The following is a 26897-nucleotide window of genomic DNA, read 5'->3' as shown; positions in this document are numbered from 1 at the left end:
GCTGCCACTTTGCCTGAAGCTTCCTGAAGTGATAAAAATCGCTTTGAAAAGCTTTGCTTCAGGATTCCCGAATCAGCTCAGCAATGCTGGAGCCAATTCGGAAATTGCGAATCTTTACCAATTGGGCCCAAGGTTAAAAACTCAAATCGGAAACCCGAAGCACACATCCCTAGTCACCAGAAAAGCCCTCTCCCATGTACCCACCAGCTGAGCTTCTTTAGATGATGGGACAGTCAGGCAAGCTTCTCTCTGTGATCCTAACTAAGACTTTCTACTGTTTGCCCCCCTCTTTATACATTGTGGGGCAATCCTCCACTGTACAATGCTTTTTGTTGGCACTAGGTGATGTTCAGCACACTGAAAGGCACAGACTCTTCTCACTGTAGGAATGCTCTTGACTGAGGAAGGTGTTAGGGAATTTCTATGACCCCTATTCTAAAAGACCTATGTATGAGCATTTATTCGAGTTGACCGTTCACACAGAAGGAAAAAGTTATTCCTATGTAAGCAGATTCCTTGTGAGACTGTGGTTAGAGAGCCCTATTGCAAGGACAGTATCTCTCTTGTTTTGACTTTGTACTCAAGAATTTACCTTGGATAAACACTCTCTCAGGAAGACACCCAAGATTCCTTTGTGGCACCAGACATGGAGCATGTTTATATTACGGAGAGAGTTTAGTATCTTGTCAATCAGGCCTGTATTGGTGCGATGTCTCCTGAAGAATTTGATTCTGAAGAATTTTTTGTATCTAATTTTGTATAACAATTTTCTGTAAACAATTAACTTTGGAAAGTATATAAGATTCTCTGCTATGGCTGATCTTTATGCATGTGTCGGAACATGGCACTGCATCTGGGTTTTATTGAAAATAAAGCTCATTAATTCTTTATGGATCACTTTTGGGGTCTTAGTTAATTGTGGGTGATGGCTGTGGGGAAATGTAATCTGAATGCAGAGTACCTTTAAAGAAATTTTTCCATAGCAGAAGGGCATAGTGCAACAGAAATGGGCACAAAAGAGGCAAGACTTAGGATCTAAGCCATAGAAATATATTTTTGGGGTTGAAGATGGTATGAGAGGTACATCGTTGCCTTTGTTGTGCCCACTTATTTATTTTCCATTACTGTTTTGCCTAGTCAAAAAGATTTTGGAGAAGTACTGCAAAATCCTGCAAGACCTGTTTACCTGAGGTGATATTGGAATTAGGATGCAAATTATAGGCAACTATGCTTAGGTTCAACTCCCTCGTATTTGGATCTTGGAAGGGAGGAGACCACCTGTTTCCAGTCATTGTTGCCTATTTTATTTATTATAGGATTAATATATAGGGTGGCTCAAAATGTAAAATGAAAGTATTTCCAATTTTATTTTTTAAAACTTTTACTTCATTTATATCCTGCATTTCTCCCCAATACGGACCCAAAGTCGAGATGGGCACGAACAGAAAAAAACCCCGAACATAATGTTCGTTGTTCGTTGCCATCCATGAACAGGGACTCACGAAGAACCACGAACATGTCCCTGTTCACAAACATGTTCATGGTTGGCTGTTTGTGGGAGCCAGCAGGCTCTCCTCCAGCCATCATTCAAGTCAAGATCCCTACTGCACCACTCACAGAAACCTGACCTGAGCAGGCACCGGGAAAGGTACCAATAATAAATAATAGCTTGGTCCCAGAGCCTGGCAACAGCCCTGGAACTTGAAGGGGTAGATCATAGATCCCTACTGCATCACTCCCAGAAACCTTACCTGAGCAGGCAGCAGGAAAGGTACCAATGATAAATAGTAGCTTGGCCCAGAGCCTGGCAGCAGCCCTGGAACTTGAAGGGGTAGATCGTAGATCCCTACCGCATCACTCCCAGAACCGTTACCTGAGCAGGCAGCAGGAAAGGTACCAATGATAAATAGTAGCTTGGCCCAGAGCCTGGCAGCAGCCCTGGAACTTGAAGGGGTAGATCCCTATCCCACCACACACAAAGAAAATTCAAGCTCCAATGCACTCTCTCTATCAAAATGCCAACAGCAGCTGTGTCTCTCCCTCTCCACTGTCTGCAAAGCCAGAGATGGGAGCCCCCTTCCCTCCTGGTCTTTGCTCCCTTGTAACAAATGTGGAGCTCCACACTGGGAAGGAAGACCTGCCTATCAAGCTAAATTGAGCAACAGCAGGAGTCCAGACAGAGTTCAGACAATCCCTGCCTAAGTTGCCAAGGGAATTGATTGCAGGTGCCAGACTGTCTGGCTTGATGAACAGCAAGACGAACAGCAATGAACGAGGCTTGCAACAACCACCTGTTCGTTTAGAATGGGGCCTCATGAACAGCTTGTTCACGAACAGCAGATTGGGCTGTTTGTAGCTTTTGTTTTGTTCATATTGCTGTTCGTGCCCATCTCTAACCCAAAGCAGCTTACATCATTCTTATCCATCTTTTCCTCACAACAGCCCTGTGAGGTAGGTTAGGCTGACAGAGTGTGACTGGCTGAAGGTCGCCCAGCAAGCTTCCATGGCAGAGTGAGGAATCAGACCTAGATCTCTGTTTGTGAAAGGTATCTTGAGAGGTAGCTCAAAAGTTTAACTCAAATGTTAAAATTTTGCTTTGGGTGGAAGAAATCTCACATCTCCTACCCTGCAAGGAGAGAGGAAGGGAGAACAGATGACTGCCCACCACTTCCTCCTTCTCCTCTGCTGGGCGTTTTCCCCCACCACCTTACCCTGCCCAACCTCTACCTCTGCCAGTGCTTCTGCTGGCCTCTGTGCTAACCTGGTTTGCAGGTCATCAGAGGCTCCCTGCTGCCTGGGGTTGTGTCAGCTTGCCCTGTTGCCCTGCTTGCCTTCCTTTGTCTGACCTCTTCACCTCGCCTTGCTTCTTCTTTTCCCACAACCTCACAAGGGAGAGAGGAAGAGCAGGTGACCACCAGCTACTTCTCCACCACTGACCCCTCTCTGTCTAGCCTCTTTCCCTATCAACTCCTCCACCACCAATGCTGGGCTCCACGTCCACCCAGCTCATGGGACAGTTGCAGCTCCTTTCCTCCCTGGGCCTATAGTGACTCACCCCCTCACTTGGCCTTCCTCCACTCCTTAAAAGAGGAAGGAGAAGAACAGGAAGCTCTCACCCATCCAGCTCACAGGGTGGTGTTGACTGGGCTCTTTTTACACCTGGCCCAGGTGTGGTGGCTCAGGGTATGCCTGGGTTCATGCACACTTGGGTCCATGTCTACCACCCATGGCAACTCGATTGGTGGTGCACCCAGGTCTGTGCATCCACCATGGCAGCTTGGGTCCCTGCACACTCACCCTGGCATCTCTGTGCATGCCCAATCTACCTCCTCCTCTCTCTTTCCCTGGCTAAGTAGAGCAGGCTAGCACATAGAGATCAGGACGTGGGAAAGCTCCAGAAAAAAGTGCTGGTACTCTCAGTACCAGCGAGTACCATCATGTAAAAAGTCCTGCTTTTTCCTAATCTGTAGTTTGTCCCGTCTCGGCATCTCACATCTAGCTCTCTACACTGTTGGCATTCAGCATTCAGGCCAAGTATGGACAGCTCACATTGCAGTGTTTCTGAAACACTGAGATCACAATATATTATGCAAATAGTTTACATCCCATGTTTTGTGTGCACAATTTGTTTTGTAGAGAAGTTGGCAGAATTTGGAATTTTGCTTGAGTAAAGAAGTTACTGGAAGCCTTGGAGAGATCTTTTAGCTTCTATGAACTTAGAAGAAACAGCTCACACATTTCTAGGTTTTGTTCACAGCCATGAGGGTTAGAAGCACACTTTAAAATAAAAACAAAGCAGAGACATATGCCGTGATGGTAATGTGGTTAAAGCAGCACAAATCTCTGAAACTTCTTGTTTGTTATTGGCACTTTAACAGTTAAGGAAAGTGCTAATTTGTATGCTTTCAAGTTTCTAACATGCACAGTCATGCACCTTTTCTCCAGCTCTTAATGTTCAATAATCAATAATAGCAGGGATGTGTCTGAGTAGCAGAATTATGTTTCTTCCTATGGAATTGGTCTGCGGACTGGTCTGCAGTGCTATCTCTCAGGGCCAATTTGTACAGTTGGTTGGTTGGTTGGTTGGTTGGTTGGTTGGTTCATTTGACATTGTAGATGTATAGTGAAGTCACAAGAATTGTGATAATCTGCATTTTGAACATTCTAACAGGTCATGATTGTGGCTCACCACATCTTGAATGATTTTTAAAGTGCAGGTTAAACAAGGAAGTGATGAGTCACAATTTCATCACCATTAGGAAGACATTTTGGAGCATTCACAAGGTGAATCACCACAGCACAACATAATTTCTTCAGTTATTTGAGGAACCCTAAATAAATCTGGATTTCCATTTTAAGCAATATGCAGAGATGACCCTAAAGATGTACAAATGCTTCCTGACAAACTGTGCAGGTCTTTTGGAACTCTTTTTGCTTCTGTCGAGATGCATCAAATGCGTCAGCTGAAGAAGAGTCACAAATGTACTCTGAATTTCATTTTAAGCAAAATTTCAGAGGCACCTCTTTGGCTTGCCTTAGGAAAAAAACTGTTGTGTTATTAAACCAGCAACAAGAATAAAATATTCATCAGCTGAAAAAGTGTCTCTTTCCCTGTAGCAATAATGGTCAGCATTCTCAATGGTGTTGGGCTGCCTCTATCTCAGAGCCAAAACAGACGAGATGCTTAATGCATAGAGGACACACTTTTGTTTCCAGCAAGGTTCCATTGGAAATGTAGTGAGAAAGAATATCTGCCAGGGAGAAGGGGGGGAAGAGGGGGAGAATCCCCCTCTTCTCCTTGTCAGAGGTTCTTTCTCTAGGCATCTCGTCTACTCAGCTCCCTCTCACTGCCGCCAGCAACCCTTGCTCCCCTAAAAGCACTCGGCAGTCAGAGGGAGCCAAGTGTGCAGGCGGCAGCCAGAAGGAGCTGATTGCGCCGAAGGCGGTCAGAGGGAGCTGGCAGCAGTAATACGCCCCTTGTCCCTCTTGCCGCCGCTAGCAAGCTCAGCTCCCTCTGGCTGCTGAGTGCATTTAGGGGAGCAAGGGGAGCTGGCAGTGGCAAGAGAGAGCCAAGTAGACAAGACGCCTACTCCCCAAAATGCACTCGGCAGCCAGAGGGAGCCAAGCTTGAGTCGCTGGTGGTGGCAAGAGGGACAAGGAGCCTGTCACCACTGCCAGCTCCCTCTGACCGCCTCCAGCACAATCAGCTCCCTCTCACTGCCGCCTGGACTCTTGGCTTCCTCTGACTGCTAAGTGTTTTTTTAGGGGAGCAAGGGGAGCTGGCAGCAGTGAGAGGGAGTGGAGTAGATGAGACGCCTAGAGAAAGAACCTCTGACAGAGAGAAAAGGGGGATCCCCCCCTCTTCCTCTTCTCCCTGCCAGAGATTCTTTCTCACTACATTTCCCATAGAACCTTGCGGGAAACAAAAGTGTGTCCTCCACACATCAGTCGTCTCGTCTATTTTGGCTCTCAGTTTCCAGGAAAACAGTTAAAGGGTTCCCTTATTGATATCAATTGGCCAAAGTGGAAATGGTCTGGAGGAGATTGACATTGGGATGGCAAATGGGACGTGAGAGTGCCTGGAGTCTCCCAACAACTTTAGGGAAGTATCTTCTCCCAGCTGTATTTAGAGTTCGTTGCTTTTATACTACATGTTCCCAGTCCAAACAAAACAGAATAGACCTAGGACAAACTAATATTTACTAAGTCGCAAAGAACCATATTTTTGGCATTTGTCTGTGAGATATACAGAGGAGTCTAGTTCCCACTCCTCTGTATTTTGGCTTCTTTTTATTAGCTAGTGTTATGTTTCTGAATGTAATCGCAAAGATATTTTTCCAGTGAAGATCTTCTAGTGATGAGCAGTTGTGGTTTCCAGGGTAACTCAGAAAGCACTGGCAACTATGAATACACGCCTCAGCCCTTCATTTTAGTTGCTATAAAGGATCAGTGGCTTACTCTGCTGCTTTCCAAGAACCCCAATGTGCTCTCCTAAGGCTGTCTTTCGCTGATTCAGAATATCTTCTGAGATCTTGCAAGATTTGAATGCTGCATAGAGAAGTACACATATTTCTGCTGTTGTGTTATAATCCCAAATGTCTCAATGCAGCCTGGATTTCCTTTCATGATAGCTTCTGAGAAGCCCTCCCTGGCCAACTGTAGGCAGGGATTTCCTTAGCCTAGCACATGTCCTCTCCGATTCTTCTCTGCCCACAGGAACATAAAGGGATTAGAGAAGCAAGTTGGGAAGAGCTACTGTCTGTGTCATGTTCCTGAAATTGTAGCAAAGTGTAGGTGGGGTTGCGCATAGGCTGCAGTTCTTTTCTGCAGCAGTATAGTATGGCTGTGAAGATATTCTTGAACGTATGCAGGCAATGCCTGTAGAAATCTCTGAACCAGAGAAATTGTTTCTAGTGACTAAAGTTGGGATTTGGGTGCCCCACATTATCTTCCTGTGACTAGTAAATTCGGAATCAGTTATGCAAAAACAGCAATTATGCAGATTTGTTCAGCTTGCAGACTGTAGAGCTATGCTTTTCTTGGCCCAGAATGCAGATTGCCTGGACTCAGAATTTTGTTTCTATTTTGTAGGGTAAAGTTTACGGAGCCATGATTATAGGCAATTTTACAATGACTAGCGTAGTGCCAGTTACTTGAGAGACATCATCAATAACTTTCAGATCAGGAAGGACTTGACTGAGCGGTAGAATTCAGATGTCCAAGCCATTCATAGCTTGGCTCGCTACTTTGTTAAGTTTTTGCATTTTCAGCAAAACCAGGTGTGATGAACAGGACTGGCTCCAGCTCCGCCTCTTCTGAGAGACAGCCAATGGGAGTGGGCTGAATATCGGGCCAATCAGAGTGAGTGTCCATTGATGGAAAAAGGAGACTCTTGGGAGCTGCTGGGAAAGAAGGGTTTGAGATGATGCTAAGAGAGGCAGCAGAAAGAAAGCTGGCTGTTAATCTGGTCTTTTATATTGAAACCTTCCCTATTTAACTCCAGTATGGTTTTTAGTTTAAAATGCATTCATTCCTTTGTTCTTTCTAACACGAACAAAAAAAAGCCACGAACAGCCCAATCTGCTGTTCGTGAACAAGCTGTTCGTGAGGCCCCATTCTAAATGAACAGGTGGTCATTGCAAGCCTCGTTCATTGCTGTTCGTCAAGCCAGACAGTCTGGCACCTGCAATCAATTCCCTTGACAACTTGGGCAGGGGTTGTCTGAACTCTCCCTGAACTCCTGCTGTTGCCCTGGAAATCCCAATCTAAGCCCAATTTAGCTTGATAGGCAGGTCTTCCTTCCAAGTGTGGAGCTCCAAATTTGTTACAAGGGAGCAAAGACCGGGGGGGAGGGGGTCCCATCTCTGGCTTTGCAGACAGTGGAGAGGGAGAGACACAGAGGCAGAGGGAGAGGCATTTTGATAGTGTGCATTGGAGCTTGAATTTTCTTTAGTGTGTGGTGGGAGGCTGCTGCCAGGCTCTGGGCCAAGCTATTATTTATTATTGTTACCTTTCCTGCTGCCTGCTCAGGTAAGGTTTCTGGGAGTGGTATGGTAGGGATCTACCCCTTCAAGTTCCAGGGCTGCTGCCAGGCTCTGGAGCCAAGCTATTTATTGGTACCTTTCCTGGTGCCTGCTCAGGTCAGGTTTCTGTGAGTGATACAGTAGGGATCTTGACCAAACTTGGATGATGGCTGGAGGAGAGCCTGCTGGCCCCCACGAACATCCAACCACGAACATGTTTGTGAACAGGTCATGTTCGTAAGTGTTCATGAGTCCCTGTTTGTGGATGGCAACGAACATCATGTTCTTTGGGTTTTTTTCTGTTCGTGCCCATCTCTATGACCCATGGGCCTAATGAATTAAATGGTGGCAGAGTATATAGAAGGAAAGCCCCTCTGAGTTCCCTTTTCCCCTGTAGCCCTGGGCTGTAGCTGGGTGAGGAGAGGTACATACAGGGAACTGGCTACCTGTCTGATGCAGTCTCTGGAAGAAGAGAGAGGGGACCCTGTGAGGATTTCGGTCAGGGCTCTCTGCCTGCTGTAGTGGAGTCTAGACAGGTGGCATGTAGCAGTGGACTTCTGGCCTTTACTAGCCCAGGAAGCCCTAAACCTGGGAAGGGAGGTTTAGGGTGGGTGCCAAGGTATGTTAAAGGCGTGTCTGTGAGGTGGGTTCTTCCCATACCCATTCGCACCATACCAGGCAGGGATTAATAAAAGTAAAAATGAGATTATGAGATGGATACAGTGTCTCCACAAACAGAGCAAATTTCAGAGGAGACTTTTATCAGCTTCCCTTACCTGCAGCCCTTGTTGCTGTTCATTGGCGAGGGGGCCTCCAGAACAGCCATGCAGGAGAGAGGAAAAGCAGCTTCTTCTGAGTCCACCTTTCTGCTGTATCCCTCTGTGCTTCATAACCTCCTATGCTAGATTGTCTGCTCAGCCATCAGCAATGACATTTCAGGGGGAAACAAGGAGAGCATTGGGTCCAACCACATGTCCAAAGTCAAGCATTTAAAAATCAGTGTTTTTTCCAGAGATCCACATGGCTGCAAATCTAGCACATAGTTACATGTCTTAACAATGCAATCCTAAGAAGAGTTACTCCAGTTCAAACCCATTGATTTCAATGGGCTTAGACTGGAGTAACTCTTTTTCGGATTGCACTGTAAGCCCCATGGAAGTGATTGGTCATAAGTATGCTCAGCTGCACTGGATTGTGGCCAGTGGCAGTCTGTTAGTAAAAAAGGCTAGCAGAGTTGCATGATGTACAAATGTTCTTCTACAGAACAGCGGGGAAAATCTTTCTTTGAAGTTTCTTAGCTCAGTGGTTGTACTCTGACATGTTGCAATGGTGAGTCACATTCAGACGATTGCTATTGCAATGGCTTCAGTCTTATTTTATCCTTTAAGTTAGTGTTTTCATTCCATAGCATCTATTTCAGTTCTAAGGACCAGAGAATTCCACAATGTGGGGCAGATTCAATGAATAGGTCAAAGGCTGGATACCCATTTCTAAATCACTTTTAGGAGCATACCGAAATAAAGAACAAATTATAGATTTTTAAAAAATGCTTAGACCAAAAAGTACAAGAATTTTACAATGATGTATGTATAATCAAAAGCACACGTGCTGTTCTCTAGAATGACTAACTGGCCATAGCTCCTTTCTCACTTGTTGCTTTAGGCTGCTTGTTGCTCTAATTTAAGAAAACTAAAACAACAGGTCTCCTTTGTCAGCATTCCTGATTTTCTATTTTTACATCACTGCTCCTATTTTGAATAAAATCTATAAAAGTGACACACATCCCTTACCATATATGTAAAAAGGACTGAATGAGAAAAACAAGAGTACTGCATTCTGGTTTCCCATGTAAATTGCAAAAAATCAAGATCTAAATGAAGACTAGGATTCTGCTGTGTGTTGTTAAAGTCCTTTGTTTCAATGTGGCTTGTAATGCATCTTGACCTTAGGAGGCTAGCTTTTCTGCCTTTCTTAAACAGTTCAGAATCAGTTCAGTATCATCTGACATTTCTGTGTTAGGTTTTATAGAGATCTTTCCCATAATATTTTGATGAGTAAACAGCCTTTTCTACACGCTAAACCTCTGACTTGTCCAAAGCAGAGTCCCTCTTGAGAAAAGATGTAGAAGCGCTGTCATAATTCACTGAACATTATCCAATGGATGGTAATTTGTCTGACTTTGGTCTCATTTATATTTCATAGACCCTTCTTTTAAAAAGATTAATCAAAACATGGAACACTTCCATTGTCTATTGCAGAACTGAATTCTTCTGAGGCTTATTCATACATAACCATAATTGATATGGGAGCCTCTTCCCTGATATAAGATTACATGTCTCTGTGTAGTGTTCATCAATATGTTGTGGGTCTTATCATGTATTGGTCCTTCCTCTTTCTCTCTCCCAACCCTGATAGCTTCTGTGATGTACATTCTGAAGCGTTCCATTGCTTTGCATGTTCTGACGTACTCAACAACAGTCACATGTCATATGAATGAACACAACACAGTCCTCCTGCTCCAGTACTCACCATTCAGAAAACACTGCACAAAATCGGGTGTTTAACAAGTGATCAGATTTGTGCAGTTCAAAATCTGTCTACTGCTCAGTCACCATTTTCTCACAAAGTTAGTTTGGGTAGCAAAAATGGATTACTGGTGTTTCCTATGAATGAAGTTCAGACAAACCAAAATCTCCTATGATCAAACCCAAGAGATCAGCTTTATTCCCTTTATGTTGATTTTTCTATATGCCCATAACAGATGTACTGCAAGAAACAGGTTTACACATTGATCAGTCAGTGCTGAATGTTGCATTTTCTTAGATGGACTCTAGCAAAAATGGTGTTAACAAATGAGTTTCCAAAATGCTGCTGTATTAAGTGTAATGCTTCAAAATTTTGCATTGTACTCCAGGCTAATTAGTTTTTTTCCCCTAATTTTCCTTCCAGGGTTTTGAAGATCCAAAAGACAAGTAAGGGGAAAAAACTTTATTTGTTCTTAATGCAATGTGAAGTTTATCTATCTGAAAAATATGGTATTACATTCTGATTTTTACGTTTCTAAATTCACAATTACCCATTTAATGTATACAGGGTTTCACAACAAGTATAAAAATCCACATGAGAAACATATTAACCCTTACTTCCCATGATCCTCCTCCTTGTTCCTTAATATAGCTCAAATTATAATCTTTATTCCAAAATTTATATATATTTATTTTTCAATGTCACATCTTCATTCTGCCCATCTGTCATGGGCATGGTCCTCCCATCCCCTGGTGCCTTACAGACAATTCTGACAATCAAATCACATTAAGGAAAAGATAGCAGAAACGACATGGTTTCCATGGGGTTCCAGGATTCCTCATGCAGAACTTCCTTTCTGTTCCCTGGCCAACATTTGTTGGCTTTGGCCATGGCCTACTGGGCAGCGGCTTCTCCAGAGCAGAGGAAATGAACAGCTGAAACTGTCTCAGGCCTTGAAGGCAAATTTTCTCTTGCTGGCATTGACGATCGATAGGTAACAACACCTTCTGAAGATGTCTGAATAGTCTATATTTTTAAAAAAGGATAGTTAAAGTAGAAAATGCATAGATTTTGTGTTACAAAGATGAAAAAACCTAAATGAGCAAATACCTGCAAACATAAAAGAAGGAGAAGGGGAGCAGAGGAAGAAACCAACAGAAAGAAATGATGGCGACTTTAATTGAACTGCGATAGGGAAAGTATAGATCTTACTAGAGATGCTGGAAAATACGTGACATTTTAAAAATGTGAATTGAAGCCATGCTACTGGATTCTAGTTTGGATCAAGGCTGTGCAGGGCGGGATAGGTGGTGTTCCCCCAACCTGTGGTTTTGCCAGTTGAATACCCTACCCCCCTTTTATCAGCCCTCAAAGGGAAAAATATGGGATACTTAACTTTTTTTGTTCAAGAATAGATTACAGCACAGGGGAGAAGGTCAATATCAACTTGCAAAACTACGCAGGAGAGGAAGAATTAGAACACATTCCTCTCACAGAGCCTTGAGCGGAATCTAAGCATACATAGTTTTATCAGCATTTTAAAACATGGTGGGAAGGGATTTGATTTTGCCATCATACGCTCCCAGTCGATTCCCAAAGCACTTTTGCCACCCCACCATAGGACTGCTCTGTAAAATTAGGATGCTTCAAAATGCCCACTGAAAATTCTGTGAATTTATGATTATTGCCTTTTATTTTCTATTTGTTTCTTGCAAGAAATATTTATGATAAAATATTCCCTTCTTTCATAATTATTAATTTTATCTTGCTTTCATAAAACTAAAAGCTAAATTACTGTAATAATAGCCATAATAAGAAGTTTAATTAGGAAATATTTTCCAGGAAATATGCCCACCTTTTGCTAATTTATACAACAGCCATTTTAAAAGAACAATTGTCTGTAAAGGTCTGAGCCTACTAAGCATAGTTTTATCAGTTTATACTGCCATAAATTGCTAATCATCCTTAGTGTTTGAAAGTGATTGCATTTTCAGCCAAGGATCTTTCTTGTTAAATTATTTTTTTTGTTGATTTTATTCAAAAACAGTTTCTATTTCATGTTCCTTGTCTAATAAAAACCATCTACACACACTCCAGACTCCATCCTTCCCCAGAAAAATGGCAGTACCTGGCATTATAGTACTTCTGTGTAAATGTATTTCATCCAGATTTATGAACAATAAATCTGACTCTAATAAACACCTCAGATTGCTGGGTTGCTGCTGACTGTAACTAGTGTACCCCAGCTAGATTTGCAATGGCATCTCAGGAATTTCAGAAACCAATTACATGAAAGTAAAGAGGGATGGGAAGAGAGAGCATCAAATTTATCACCAGTGTTGTTTACTAATTAAGAATATTTGTTAAAGTAGCATTTTTATTACACAGATGTCAGAGAAGACCAAGAGAATGTTATTTAGCTGTGCGAATTGGAGATGAATAATTCAAGATCTAGGCTTTGCATTTTTTCCCTGCCATTTATTAAAACATCATGGGGTTTGTGCTAAATTAGAACCTCCACAAGATGGAGGTAAAGGGTCCTTAGAGGCTGCACAAAGGATATGAGGTCGAATGTTTTAGATTTTGTTGCATAGGAGGTGGAGACTTTTTAATATCTTCCTCTTCCAGTAAGTCAGTGCAGAATATAAAACACACATGTTTTATTTCTATCTCTTCTCCCTACTTGCAAATACAGGAAAGTTTTAAAGCACAAAAGTTATGTTATAGAGTTTAGTAGAGTTAACAACCTCCAGATGGGGCCTCCCAGAATTACAACTGATTTCCCGAACAGAAATCTGGTTGCTTCAGAAGGCAGACTCTATAGCGTTACCTCCCCAGTGAGCTTCCACCTTCCCCAAATTCTGTCCTTCCCAGGTTCCATTCCAAAATCCCCAAGAATTTCCCAACTCCAAGACTCTTCATCCTATTGGAAAGATCAGGGGCACAATTTTCTGAGCAAAACCTTGGCATGAGCACCATTCACTGGCATTAGCTACTACGGTGAAATTGGGTTATTGAGCTTGGAGTCATGGAAGTTTGATGTTATTGCTGCTGAATTCTAATGTAGGTCTTTTGTTCCACTGGATAAAAGTCACAGGGACTAGAACATTATTTATTATCAGATGGGCAAATATACTATGGACTTAATTTGAAGTTATAAATAAGTATTGTGTCTGATACAGCTCAGCAGGAAAGTTTCTTGTGTTCAGCAAAAGGAGTAGATGATGTGAATGAGAACCTGGAGATCTGTTGCCAGTCAGAGTAGATAAGACCTACCTTGATAGACCAATGCTTTGCCCTAGTATAAGGAAGTTTCATGTGTGTGTGTGTGTGTTCAAACCTAAAAGCCCTTTTGCTCTGTCATTAGAGCCTGTATTAAGTAAAGTCACGGCTTTTTTTCAGCTGGAACACGGTGGAACGAGTTCCGGAACCTCTTGAAAATGATCACATGGCTGGTGGCCCCACCCCCTGATCTCCAGACAGAGGGGAGTTTAGATTGCCCTCCATGCCACAGTGCAGAGGGCAATCTAAACTCCCCTCTGTCTGGAGATCAGGGGGCGGGGCCACCAGCCATGTGACCATTTTCTTCGAGGGCAACCCACTGAGTTCCACCACCTCTTTTCCCAGAAAAAAAGCCCTGAGTAAAGTATTATAGAAAATTGATAATGCTTGGAAAACTTCTAAATCCATTGCTTCAGAAGAAATTAATGGTTCAGATTGTCAGTAGGCTAGAAGGGAATAACATTTTCCCTTAACCCTAACCCTAACCTGGCCCACTCTTGTAATAGCAAAAGTGATAACAAATTATCTTTCACTGGCAAATCAGAGAAAATTCTTTTGGTTTTAGTATTCTATCTTCTCTGTTTTACAATATTGTCCTAGGAATATCCAGGAAAGCATGAATCCAGAAGATGAGGTGGATGAGTTTTTGGGTCGTGCTATTGATGCCAGAAGTATAGACCGGTTACGTTCTGAACATGTTCGCAAATTCCTCTTAACATTCAGGGAGCTTGACTTGGAGAAGAAGGTAATTTTCCTCAAGAAGTGTAACTGTGAAGAAGATCAGTTAGTTGTTAAGAGCTAAATTGTACACAATGGCAGCAGATTAATGGGTTGATCCTACAGTGGTATGAGTGGAAAGAGTTCATGCAGACCTTCTGCTTTCCCTAAAAGCTTTCCCTTTCTTTGCCCCCAAATGTTCTGCTGATAAAATGTATTGCAGCATTCAGCAGGGGAGGTGCTGCTGCTTGGAGAAAGATAAGATGCGGAAAGACAACCTCCACAAGCTCTTTCTGCTTCCTCTATTGTAGGATCTAAACCGGTGTCTTTAAAGGAGTCAGCCCCAATCATCTGCCAATTGTGTGTTGAGGGGGGCAGGGCGGTGATTTAAAGCTTACAAAACACTTCAGGATCAGGCAGTGTAGGAACCTTTCTCTTTTCCTTGCTTGACCTCCATCTCTTTCTCATTCTTCTCTCCACCCAGCAACTTTTCTTCTACCCTGTCTTACTTCCATTATTGGACTCCACCTAAGAAAGTAATAATTTCAGGCAATAGGCTGAGGGGAGCACTCAGCACCCCTGCCTATGTTCCCCTTTTGTTGTTGAAATCTTATCCTCTTACCTGCACTTCATGTATCATTGGGGACGACACTCATTTAACAAGACAGGTTCTCCCACTATCAGTATGCTGTTGCTGTTGTAGGTCCTTGTTGCAATTCTAAAAAAATTTGTGCAGGTGTCCAGTGGAAGCTAGCAATGCAGCAAGCATGGTGGAGCCAAATGGGCTAACTGCAAGTCTTGTAAGGGGATCTTCTCTGAGGAATCATTGTGTGACATGCAGTTTAATTTTCTTGCAGTACTCCAAACAGGTGGATGATCGATTTGGTGCATATGTGGCTTGTGCCTCCCTAGTCTTCCTCTTCATCTGCTTTGTTCAAATCACAATTGTACCACAGTGAGTAGATCTTCATATCTCTTCTTGCATGATTATTTTATTCTATTTATTTATTTACTTCACTGATACTCTGCCTTTCTCCCACTGGAAATACAAAGCAGCTTATATTGTTCTCCTCTCCTCCTCTTTATCCTTACAACAATCCTGTAAGGCAAGTAAAGCTGAGAGCATTCCAAGCTTCCAGGGCAGAGTAGGAATTCTAATCTGGATGTCCCAGATCCTAATCTGACACTCAAACGACAAACCATGCTGGCTTCCGTTTGAATCCGCTCCTTTCTTGTATGGCAATGAAAGAACCCTTTTTCAATAAAGCATATCTGTGTGATACACGCAATGATGCTTGATCAATATCATCAGTTTGGGCATTGTTAAATGCCACTGATGGGGGAGAGGTTATTGCTGGCACCATCAGAATTTCTGAGTTTTTTAATGATTTAATGTATTTTCATGTCACAGGAAAATAGCTATCTACAGAAGGTACCGTGTGTCTGCATTTTCATACATCCCCATGAAGAATTCTGCACCAGTACTCAAATGAATTATGAAAATAAATACAATGTCTTTGATCCAAAGAAGCTTGAGTGGAGTAGACCTCCTCTCTTCTCACCGCTGTCCCACCACGCCCCATCCTGAGAGTCAAGGCAGAAGGAGAGGGGAGAGGGCTGCAGGGAGGAAGGGGCAGCAATCATTCCCCTTTTTCAGAATTGCCATTTTGTTTCCATGAGGAAGAAACGTTCTACAAATTTATGCAGCTTTGCTCATTAGGCATAACCGCTCAGTGGAAATGCTTTGCTGTGAATCCATTCTTTGGGCTTCTGTAGCTTTTGTAGAATCTGGGATGTTTATCAAAGAGATGCAGACAGGCTAGATGAGAATAGACCTGATGTGTCTGGCAGTGTGGGAAGGATACAAAAGGATACGTTTCCTGAAGGACTTCCGTGTTAACTTAAACAGAGGGCACAACAGTCCACACATGGGTATGCCAGCTCCATTGCAGTGAATGGGAAGAGTTCTTTTTATGTATTAGAATGCTCACAGGTCTTTCTGATCATTGCATGTACAGTTTCAAACACGTCTCTTTAACCATGGAAACTGATTAACTAGGCATCCCTCCAGCTTCATTCCAAGTAGGATTTGTTTTATGTTTAATCCAGGGGCTTTACTATGATGTTAAAAACAATAGCAACCAAACAACTAAAGCCTCCTCCAACACTAGCCTTTGTTTGCCAAAAAAAATTAAAAAACTGAAAACAGAAGCTTTTCAACATTCAAAAAAGCTAATTTTGAAAGTTTCTCTTTGCTGTTGTTTCTGTGCACTTCTGCTACTCCAAAACAAACAAGCATTTATTTATTTATTTACTTCAAAACTACCTCTTTATGCCCCCCTCCCAAATTTAAACAATTTTTTTACAACATTTATACAATGCCTTTCTACCCCCATAAGGGCTACCAAGGCAGCTAAATTAAAACATATAAAATAAAACCACATCTAAAAAAACCATTAAACCCAACAAAAAGACATCATTAAAACAATTAAAACCAGAGCTAAAATACATTAAAAGACATAAAAACAATTCATATATTAGTGACAGGAAGAAGGGATCACTGAGAGAATAGCAAATGAAACAAAAAAAGTCTTCACCCCCTGGTAGAAGACAGCAACAGAAGGGGACAGACAAGTCTCCCTGGAGAGAGTTCCAGTTTTGGTTCCATGACCAAGAAGGTCCTTTCCCTGGTTGCCACCCACCTAATCTCAGAAGGCAGGGGCCTCCAAAGCAAGGCCTCCAACAACCATAATGTAGGCAGTCCTACTCCATGGTCCCAAAACATATAGGACTTTAAATGTCAGCACCAGAAGGTGATGCTGGGGGACTGATGCTTCACCCCATGGCATTTCTTCTGTGGGATCCCTCAGGGTTCCATTTTATTTCCCATACTGTTTAACATCTACATGAAACCTCTGGGGGAGGTCATCTGGGGATTTGGAGTGAGATGTCACTGATATGCAGATGACACACAACTTTATTTCTACTTAACAGCTGAGTCAGAGGGGGTCTGTAGAAGTCCTGGATAGGTGCCTGGAGAAGGTAATGGGATGAATGGGGACCAATAAATTGAAACTCAGTCCAAAGAAGACCGAGATGATATTGGACAATTGGTGCTATTGCTCAGGGACTGTGGAGGCAGGTTGTCCTGGAGCGGGTTGCACTCCCCGTGAACAAGCAGATTTCATAGATTGGGGATGCTACTGGATCCTGACTTACAGTTGGATGCTCAGGTCTTTTCTGTGTCACGTAGTGCCTTTTATCAACTCCAGCTGGTTCGCCAGCTATGGCTGTTCCTCAGAAAGCATGATCTGGCCTCAGTGATCCATGCTCAGATCACATCTAAGTTAGATTACTGTAATATGATCTACATGGGGCTGCCTTTGAAAATGGTTTGGAAACTTCAGCTGGGCCAAGATGTGGCAGCCAGGCTACTGTCAGGGATCATATCAAATCTGCACTGGATTCTCATCTATTTCTGGACATAATTCAAAGTGCTAGTTCTTACCTTTAAGAACCTAAATTGCTTGTGGCCAGGGTACCTGAAGGGCCATTTCCTCATATACCACCCAGCTCACCAGTTAAGATTGGCTTCTCAAGCCCTATTCTCTGTGCCCCCAACTTCAGAGGTGAGGCAGGTGGTGACTAGAGACGGCATTTTTTTTGGTGGCTCCTTGCCATTGGAACACCGACCCCCTTGAATCTCTCCTGGGACCTACTTTACTTTCTTTTAGGTGCCAGCTTAAAAAAACATCTTTTTACACAGGATTTTTATTATCTTTAATTAGGGGCTTCATCTTATTAGCTTTTTAATGGTCTGTTTTTGTTTTATGGATAGTTTTTATGTTGCTTGCGTCCAATAGCTTGTTTTTTAATGGTTTGGAGTTTTTTAATGCTGTGGTTTTTAATTGTAACCCCCTTAAACAGGACCCTGAAGAAGTGGCATAAAAATATCCAGAATAAATAAATAAAGAAATACTACACCATATTCCAAATTGTCAATGCTCAAAGTGTAGCAAGAAAAATTAAGTAGGCAAGTGGTTGAGGTCAGTTCCTGAGTTAGGAGGCAGATAGAAAGTACTGGAAATATTCCCTCTCAACCTTGGGGTTCGGCAAGAAGAGGGAGAGAAGCTGTGTTTCAGAGATGTATTACATGCCTTCCCAAAGGCAGTTCCATGGTTGTGGAGATGGGAATAGAATATTTCTGGCATATCTCCTTCCCCAGTAGCCTAGGAGCTGGCTTTAAGAAAGTGGAAAAGAACCAATGTGAGCCAGTGTGATGTAGCGTGATGTAATGATAGAGCTATGAAGCTCACTGGGTGACCTTGGTCAAGGCATCCTCTCTTAGCCTACCCTACCTTACAAGGCTGCTATGAAGATAAAAGCGAGGATGGCAAATCATGTATGTTGCTTTGAGCTCCTTGGAGAACAATGGAGTAAAACTGTGGTGGTAAGAGAAGAATGTGGTAAGAGAATAGAGCAGGGAATTGGTATGTCAAGGGAGAAAGGGGGGATGTTCAACAATGGGAAAGAAAGGATGGAATGAAGCCAAGAAGAGGTTAATGGTGGAAAACAGATAATGACAAGGGAAAGGTCTGACCCTCCCCTCCCCACCAGAAAACACCAGTAGTCAAGGAAGGATAGAATTTGTACCACAAAGTAATGGGAATTAAAAACATATATTCTAACATTTAAACAGTTCCATCTAGAGAAACTGTAAGAAAATCCAAAAGAGCTAAATTTAGGTAATTTGCTGTACTTTGATGTGTGATTAAGAGCTACCAAAATTGTTCCCTCTGACTTAGCTCAGCGCCTAGAAAGCTTTGGATGACAAGTTTGTGATTTCTGTTATTCGTAAGTCCTGATGATTTGCACAGGATTGGTCACTTTACTGAGGTTTTTTTGCACTGAAGCAAGGACACTTGTGTCACTTGGGTGGACCACACCATTTTGTGTAATTTTGAAAATGCATCTCAAACATTTATTTTTGAGGCAAAGCCTGGATTTCTTTTCACAATATCTTATCTCAGAAATAGATCCCTGTTTTGTAATTGCTGGGCTACATTTTTAAGAATATTAAGACATGGATGTGTATATATTTGGGTCTTTTAAGAAAAGTACTAGAGAACCAGCCCGAATCTAGAATTATTTGTAAATTATTGGATTTTTTCCTGAATAAATAAATCACACCAAATACTTCTGAGGAGGAGATGAGCTGAGGGGGTCCCTCCTGCACTGCAGCAACCTCCATAGTTCCACTTCCCTGGGAGAGGCAGCCTCAGTGTGGCCAAAACACGCTTGAGGGAAGAGTTTCAGCGACTTCCATTTTTTGGCTCTCCTCCTAGCTAACCTCTCTTGTCAGAGACCATCCAGCTACCCACCTCCTCCTTGGTTCTTTTAAGAGCTCCATCCTGCAATGGTGTATGCCCAGTAAACCACCACCACCCTCATTGCAGCAAATGCCATCACTTGGGAAACTCCCTGGGAGGGAGAGCTCTGCCCTTGCTAATGGGAAAATCCCCACCCCTCTCTCAGGGCAATGAGACCCTGCTGGCCTCATCAGAGGTGATCTGGCCTGCCCTTTTCCTCCTCTCACCAGCTGGGTGGGAACAGCTTCTTTGAGATGAAGTTGAAGTCAGGCATCTGTGCCAACTCCATACTCATTCCACAACTCCACATTCCTTTGAGAAGTCCCCAATAAGGATGTACATCCTTGTTGCCCCACCACCTGGGGCATGGTGTGCCCTAATTCTTCTTGGGTTCTTTTCTTGGAAAAGAAATAGAAGAAAATCAAAATAGAACACATTACACTGTCATTGTTACTAGGATACAATACTAAGTGCTAGATACTTGTTACTCGGTACACTAGCAGCATTATCAGAAAATGTTTTAATGGCAATTGCAGCAAGATCAAAAGCTGCTTTTAAATAGTTAGTGCTGCTTTGGAGGTGAAGAAGACTTTGGATCCCACCAGTTTTTCCAGAAGAAGCAACAGCTCCGTTCCAAGCATATTTACAATGCAAACCTAAAAAACACTTTCCTGTGCTTAACCCAAGAAGAGCTAGGTCACACCATGCCCCAGATGGTGGGGCAACAAGGATGTAAGCATAAGCGCCATTGAATAACCTCAGTAGGCTTGAATAGATGTCAGTAGACTTGCTCAGGATTGCACTCTTAGAAATGCTTCCTTCTCTAACCTTAGTGTTCACCACTTGAATGCCCATAGTGTCAAGTATGTTACAACAGCCATTTTATGATGGGCCTTTGAACCTTGACTTCTCCATGTTTAATAATATCCAACATGACAAAGGGGGGTGGGTGGGAAGGGAAGAGAGAATGATCCAAATTCACTGGCTTGGTTAAATTAATACAAGATAACCAAACTGCAGATTCTAGATATAATCATAATTCTCTCCTTTTTTAAAAAAAAGTGTCTTTCTGTTACTTCGTAAGGCTCTTCAGTTAACTAAAGGAAGGTCTGAATGGGATTTGGCAAAAATGAGTGGGTCTATCCATATCTAGAGAAGTGAAACGTCAATTTAAGAAGACTAATCTTGGCTTTGGGCATATGGAGTTTATTTTCCACCTTCCTTTCTGGCCAAGTAATCACATATTTTTGAAGTTCTTTCAGCTTTGCACATGCCGGAGAAGGACTCTTTGTCATGGGCCGCTTGCCTCTTCAGGTGCTCACACTTCATGAATGCCCAATCGATATAACTTTGATCGGAGAGTCTCGTGCTCCTGCCTGTTGCCTCCTCCTTTCTTTTCTTTTACAGCCTTGCATTCTTTTTTGTTTTGCCCTGTATACATCCAGGTCTCCTGCTGATTCATGTGCAACCACCCTTTCTTAACAAATAAGATGTTCCCCTTGTTGTTTAGACGTCAGATGCAGTTTCAAATGTGCACTTCCCCCAGTGAGGTCCATTTTTTATGGTGCTTCCTACCATATCCCGCCCCCCTCTCCTTCACCTCACCTGGCATATTATCAGTGCTGGCTTCATCAGCTAAGGGGTCAAAACGGTCAGAGACTGGTATAGCAAATAAAGTGGAGTCTTTTGACGAAATGTACTCCCCTATTTTTGTTTGTTTCTGAGCTGGAACCGGATGTATAAGTGTACATCTATTTCACATTGTTAGTCATTTCCAGATAAGTGCTACTAAAAATCGGCCATCGGGTTTGTTCTTGGCATCATGTTATCTATACACTTGAGTAAGGAGAGAAAAAATAAAATTCAGTTATGACAACAGGGAATAGGAATTAAGGCTTGATGAGTCCTCAAGTTGCTCCATGCTTGGAGCATGTGCGGCATAGCTGGTTTCTTCCAGGAGCAACAAGGGGGAGCATAACTGATTTGTTAATATCCCCACAGCCTAAGTTAATAAGAGGCCTCAGGCACATTCATTAACAATTGTACTGGCAATGGTATCAGGAATGTTTTCAACATGCTCCGCGTAACTGCTTTGTGGCAGAGTCCTGCACCCCATCCAGGGCTTCTTTTCTGTGAAAAGAGGTGGTGGAACTCAGGACCACACAATGACATCACTTTGGGTCCGCTGGAACAAGGGGGGAGTTTTTTAAAGTTTAAAGCGCCCTTGGTAAAAATAGTCACATGGCCGGTGGCCCCGCCCCCTGATCTCCAGACAGAGAGGAGTTTAGATTGCCCTCCGTGCCAGTGGCGTGGAGGGCAATCTAAACTCCTCTCTGTTTGGAGATCAGGGGGCAGGGCCACCGGCCATGTGATCATTTTCAAGAGGTGCCGGAACTCCTTTCCACCGCGTTCCAGCTGGAAAAAAGCCCTGACCCCGTCTGTAATGTGCATATATTAGGTAGTTCTAATGAGTGAAATGGTCTTCAAAAAATCTATATGGAGGAGGACAGTCTAAACACAAGTATATGAATGAAATGTGTGCAAAAGATCTTTGTGGGTATGTGATCAATTGCATGTTCAGTGTTTCTCCCTGCACTTACATCCCTTTCACCTCCAGGGTGATACGCTATCCGGAATTTTGTGTGAGAAAGGTTGCTGCTGGTAAAGAGGTCACAAAAAGTCAATGAGAAGTAGTCCTCTCGTTGGTTGGTTGGTTGGCTGGCTGGCTGACTAGTTGGTTGGTTGAAACGATATTAGATTCCAAGTTGTTTGTTTTAAATAGGCTGTGCGATTGAGGGATACAAGTTTGAGTTTATTTGTTGTAAATCTTGTATATTAGATAAGAATGAACTCTTAGATGTTCTTGGTTTTAATATGGGCAAATTTCTGATTATAAAGTTCATTTTAGGACAAGCGGAAATTTTGCTTGATAAAGAAGTACGCCTAAATCCAGGTCCAGTCATAACTATTTGTAATAAAGCCAACCAATTTTTGAATGCTGCGTGGGCAGTAGGGGAGAGGAGATTAGGATCTGAGCTATGGCTATGGCTTGACTTGGTGGTTCAATCAAACATTATGACTCCCAGGCATCTGCCTGTTGATAGGTATTTGGTAAGGTTGTGTGGATGTGGCTAAAGCACCCCAGAGCAATCTTAAACTGAAAATGGTTTTTCTCCTTCAGGGGAGTGCTGCAAGTTGCTAATTAAAACATTCATTGCAGAACTTGTAGAAATTTCAGAGACACTTTAATTCTTGTCATTTGAGTCCCAAGGTTGTGAATGGTGGATTTCTAATCTAGTTATCAATTTTATACATAATAAAATTAGCAGTTAAAATAGGAAAGGTTGTTGGTAGCATTCTGGAAGCCTTGTCAAAAGCCATAACCACCACACCCATATTACTGCCTTTTAGGGGAAGGGCTGCTGCTCAGTTGTACAGCATCTGCTTTTCGTGCAGAAGGTCTCAGTTTGTCTCCAGTTAATAGAAGAATCAGGCAGCAGACAATGTGAAAGAGCTCGACTGGAGACTGTGGAGAGTGGTTGCCAGTCAGAGCAGACAAGACTGACCTTGATAGATCGTTGGTCTGATTCAACATAAGGCAGATTCGTGTCTCTATGTTTATCACTCATGGAGAGAAAGGAAAGTTGAACCCTTGTTTCTGTCATTGTTTATTTTCATTTCTCTCCTAACTTTTTTGAAGGGACAATGAAAATCTTCAAGTCTGAGGCTTCATAACACATCCCTTGTGGAAATATTTTTTCCCAGCTAAATCCCATAGTGTATAAACTCACATTGGTTTTATACCAATGTTCTTCATGGCCTTGGCTCAGCATACCTACGAGATCGTCTCACTCCTTATGTCCCTTCTCGGCAGCTTCGCTCATCTGAACAGGGTCTCTTGCAGGTGACAGCCTGCCCATGGGCGAAATCAATGGCAGCCCACACATGAGCTTTCTCTGTGGTGGCCCCCGCCCTATGGAACAGTCTGCTTGAGGAGGTCAGGAGAGCCCCCACTCTCCTGGCTTTCTGCAAATTATGCAAAACTGAATCATTCAAAAAGGCTTTTGACTCAGATCAGAGGGAAGCATTATAGGGAGGGGTCTCAAATGCTTCGCTATTGAGTTAGGGACCATAGACTTCACCACTATGTTGCCTTGCATATTATCTGTTGCTCGAATATGTACTCTTATACTATCTGTACTTCATGTTTATCTAATGTCACTCCTAGAATTGATTATGTTCTGTTTCTGCAATTCTTCAACTCTGTACTGGATCCTTGCTAATGCTACGTCTTTGTAAAATCCTATGACATTGTTGTGGAAATGTCCTTAACACTGTGTAGAAATATCCTTGTTGTTGTATGGAAATGTTCCCGATACTGATTGCAGGGCCGGCGCCAGTATTTTTGGTGCCTGAGGCGAGATACCTGCTCGCTGCTGTGTCGCCAGGAGCCGAGCCGAGGCAGGCAGCAGTGGTGAAGGGGCAGAGAGGTGAGTGGGGTGGCCCGCTTCCCCACTTGCCTCCCCACTTGCTGCTGTGCCACTGGGGCACCTGGCTCGCTGGGAGCCGAACCAAGCAGCAGCGGTGAAGGGGTGGAGAGGCGAGTGGGGATGGCACCTCCTTCTAATTTCAGTGCTCGTGGCGGCTGCCCCCACCACCTCAATGGACACACTGGCCCTGACTGATTGTACTAATCTCATGCTATGTAATCTGTCTTGAGTCTCAGTGAGAAAGGCAGACTATAAATGATATAAATAAACAAAATAAATACCAGTACAGCTGCCATGGTGTCATCCAAATAATTCTAGGAATAGTTGTTTGAAGAGAGTTCCTGGGAAGAAGGAATAAAATTGTATCTACTTCATTTGTAATGTTCATAATTTATAGTGGGGAAACAAAATTAGAACCCCCAAACTGCATTTCAGCCAAGAATATAATGCCTATGCTCTATGGAAACTGTTGGTGAATAGCCAGTGTAATCCCTTGGGCTTGTTGGGGAACCTTAAGAAAAATAAGTATCACAGTTACACATTTCTAATATATAAAATAGGAACAGTGCAATTGTAAGAGGGTAATGATTGTGTGAAGGTAAGGAGGGTAATGATCGTAATGCACGTTTGTAATGCAGTTGTTATATAAATGATCAACTATTGTTATTATAATAACACTTGTCAGATTAGTTATATGTTATGGGTTGCCAAATGACCTTATTTTTGTGCCTGTTGGCAAAGAAACAAGAGATAAGTGTGGGGGGTTCTCATCTGCCTTTTTAAAGCTAAACTACTTGGGCAAACAGATCTCTTTTGCACTGAGTACTACCTTTAGTCCAGATGAAAAATGTTGTGCTGCAGCTCTTTGCTCCACAACTAGAATCACTTTGATCTCTACTCTGTAATCCTGACCCAGAAGGCTTTTTGTCCCATATGGGTGTCAGCATTTTCCATTTCAAATGTTGCCATCTGTCCTATCAATAAGAATTGGCTCAATAAATGTATGAAAATTTTACATTTTAAATTTCAGCTTCCACACCTTTTGAAAGAAGTATTTTCTGTCCACGTGTTCCCCAAGCTAATCTGAGACATAGCCCTCTTGGTTTAGAGTACTCATATAAATAAATTTCATGGACTGCTGATGGAGCTATGGGTTTTTGTAAACAAGTTTCTTCATCTTTCCAATCTCCTAGCTATAGCCATGTGCTCAGGTCTTCTTGGATGTGTTTCTGTATACTACATGCACATGAGCTTTCAAGAGAAAGCTTTGATGGGTTCTGAAGCTTGAATACTTGGGTGAGAGGATAGTAGCCTATAGTTTTATTATAATCAGCAGGAATGCCACAAAAGCCTGGTGAATAAATTAGCAAGCAGAATTGCTCTCTGTAGTCAGGAGAGAGCATGAAACCCAGCTGGCTTTCATGTGGTTAGCCTTAATGTTACTGAGCATGATAATCATTGCTGTTAAATTATGGATGAGGTTGAGCAGCAGGGCGGGGAGGAGGCAAGTCTGCTTTCTTTGTTGTCACTGATTTTTTAAAAAAAATAACAAGCCAACATGAAAACTTGTTACAGAAATTTCTATGAACAAAATTAACAATATGTTCAAAACTGGATGGGAACGGTTTATGCTGAACTAGACTTTACTGGATCCTATGATTTGTTACACAGCAGCAGTGGAGCATACAATTAAGTCTATAGGTACTGTTGCTGGCGCAAGAGAGCATTTTGTGTCTCCTTTATCCCATACGACTGTGACCAGGTCCTACCTCCTGTGCGGAGGCATCAGACATTGTGAACATTGCTGCCACCATGCCTGCATTCAGTCCTGGGTAGATATGGGCACGATCCCAAAAAAATTAATGATACAGCTGATCGTGGATTGGCGCCGGCAACGATCCCAAATTAACGATCCACACCGAGCATCTCCCGTTCTCAATCCGTGGATCGTGGATCGTGGAGGCCAAAGCTGGGCACGCTGCTATTCCCAGCTATGTGGGAAGGTGGGTGGTGGCGGCAGCCGCCAGGCCTGGCGGGCACGGGGAGGCGGCGATGAGCCGCCTCCCCTCAGGTCCCATTCAGCAACACAGGAGGTCTGTGTTTGGCCGTCAGAGCTGCCTATCAGGGTTTGCAGGGATGAGATTGGAGTGCCCATGGCTACAGAACACCCCCTTCCCCCTCCCTCCCCTGGGTGTCTTCTCCCAACTTGTGACTGCTTTGCTGCTCTGTGGTTGGAAGGAAGCCCTGCTGATCAAGGAAAGCTGGGCTTCCATTCGGGTTTCCAGGGCGACAGAAGGAGGGCAAACAGAGCTCAGGCTTTCCCCTGGCTCCATTGCCAGGGGAATAGATTGCTGGCGCCTGAGTGTCTGGATCCCTGATCCGAGCCTGAATGCAACGATCCAGGCCTCTCCCGCTGGATCGGGGACGATCATGATCTGCCGGGTCATGATTGCGCGATCACCATTATCGTGGGTGTTTTTCGATCATAATGCAGATCGTGCCCATCTCTAGTCCTGGGTAATGCTGTTGTGTTGCTCAATGGGCTTTTTTTCAAGGTGGGTAAGAGAACAAATGGGGGTAGTGAAGAGAGAGTTGTGGCTGCTGGTAGCTGATTTGCTCAGTATAATATGAATATTCTACTGCCATTCTCTAGCACCACTATAGCAAGCCAGCAATGTATGTAGAAAAGAGTTTCAATGGCACATTTAAAGACAAGTGAGACAGAGTTCCATACTACTACCCGCTATTGCTCCACAGGCCTCCTTATAGCAAACACATGAAATGCAGTGGACATGGCAGCAACCAGATACTTTGTTACTTGTGCAAACTTTAGCCATTAACATTCCAATCAGTGACCTTGTTAGTTTATTCTCAAAGGTCATATTGGTGGTACAAATTTAAATTGGGTTCAGAATAATGTTCTTGCCTCAGGGAAATCTAGGAACTAGAGTTCTGTGGGAGTCATGTCTAAAAATGGTGACAGTACTGAG

General features: G+C 43.0%; 1 protein-coding gene across 2 annotated transcripts in view; it reads left to right on the top strand.

Moving 5' to 3' along the window:
* Positions 1–26897, top strand: part of ADCY5 (adenylate cyclase 5) — a 309257-nt gene that overhangs the window by 252979 nt on the left and 29381 nt on the right. For both annotated transcript variants that reach the window (XM_054972529.1, XM_054972528.1), the window contains exons 9-11: positions 10473–10495; positions 13932–14076; positions 14906–15003. In XM_054972529.1, coding sequence (XP_054828504.1) covers positions 10473–10495; positions 13932–14076; positions 14906–15003 — 266 coding nt within the window. The remainder of the gene's footprint in view (positions 1–10472; positions 10496–13931; positions 14077–14905; positions 15004–26897) is intronic.

This window comes from Eublepharis macularius, chromosome 2, assembly GCF_028583425.1.
Source record: "Eublepharis macularius isolate TG4126 chromosome 2, MPM_Emac_v1.0, whole genome shotgun sequence".
NCBI lineage: Eukaryota > Metazoa > Chordata > Lepidosauria > Squamata > Eublepharidae > Eublepharis > Eublepharis macularius.
Note: the sequence above shows the minus strand (reverse complement) of the source record. Positions and strands in the feature narration are given on the sequence as shown.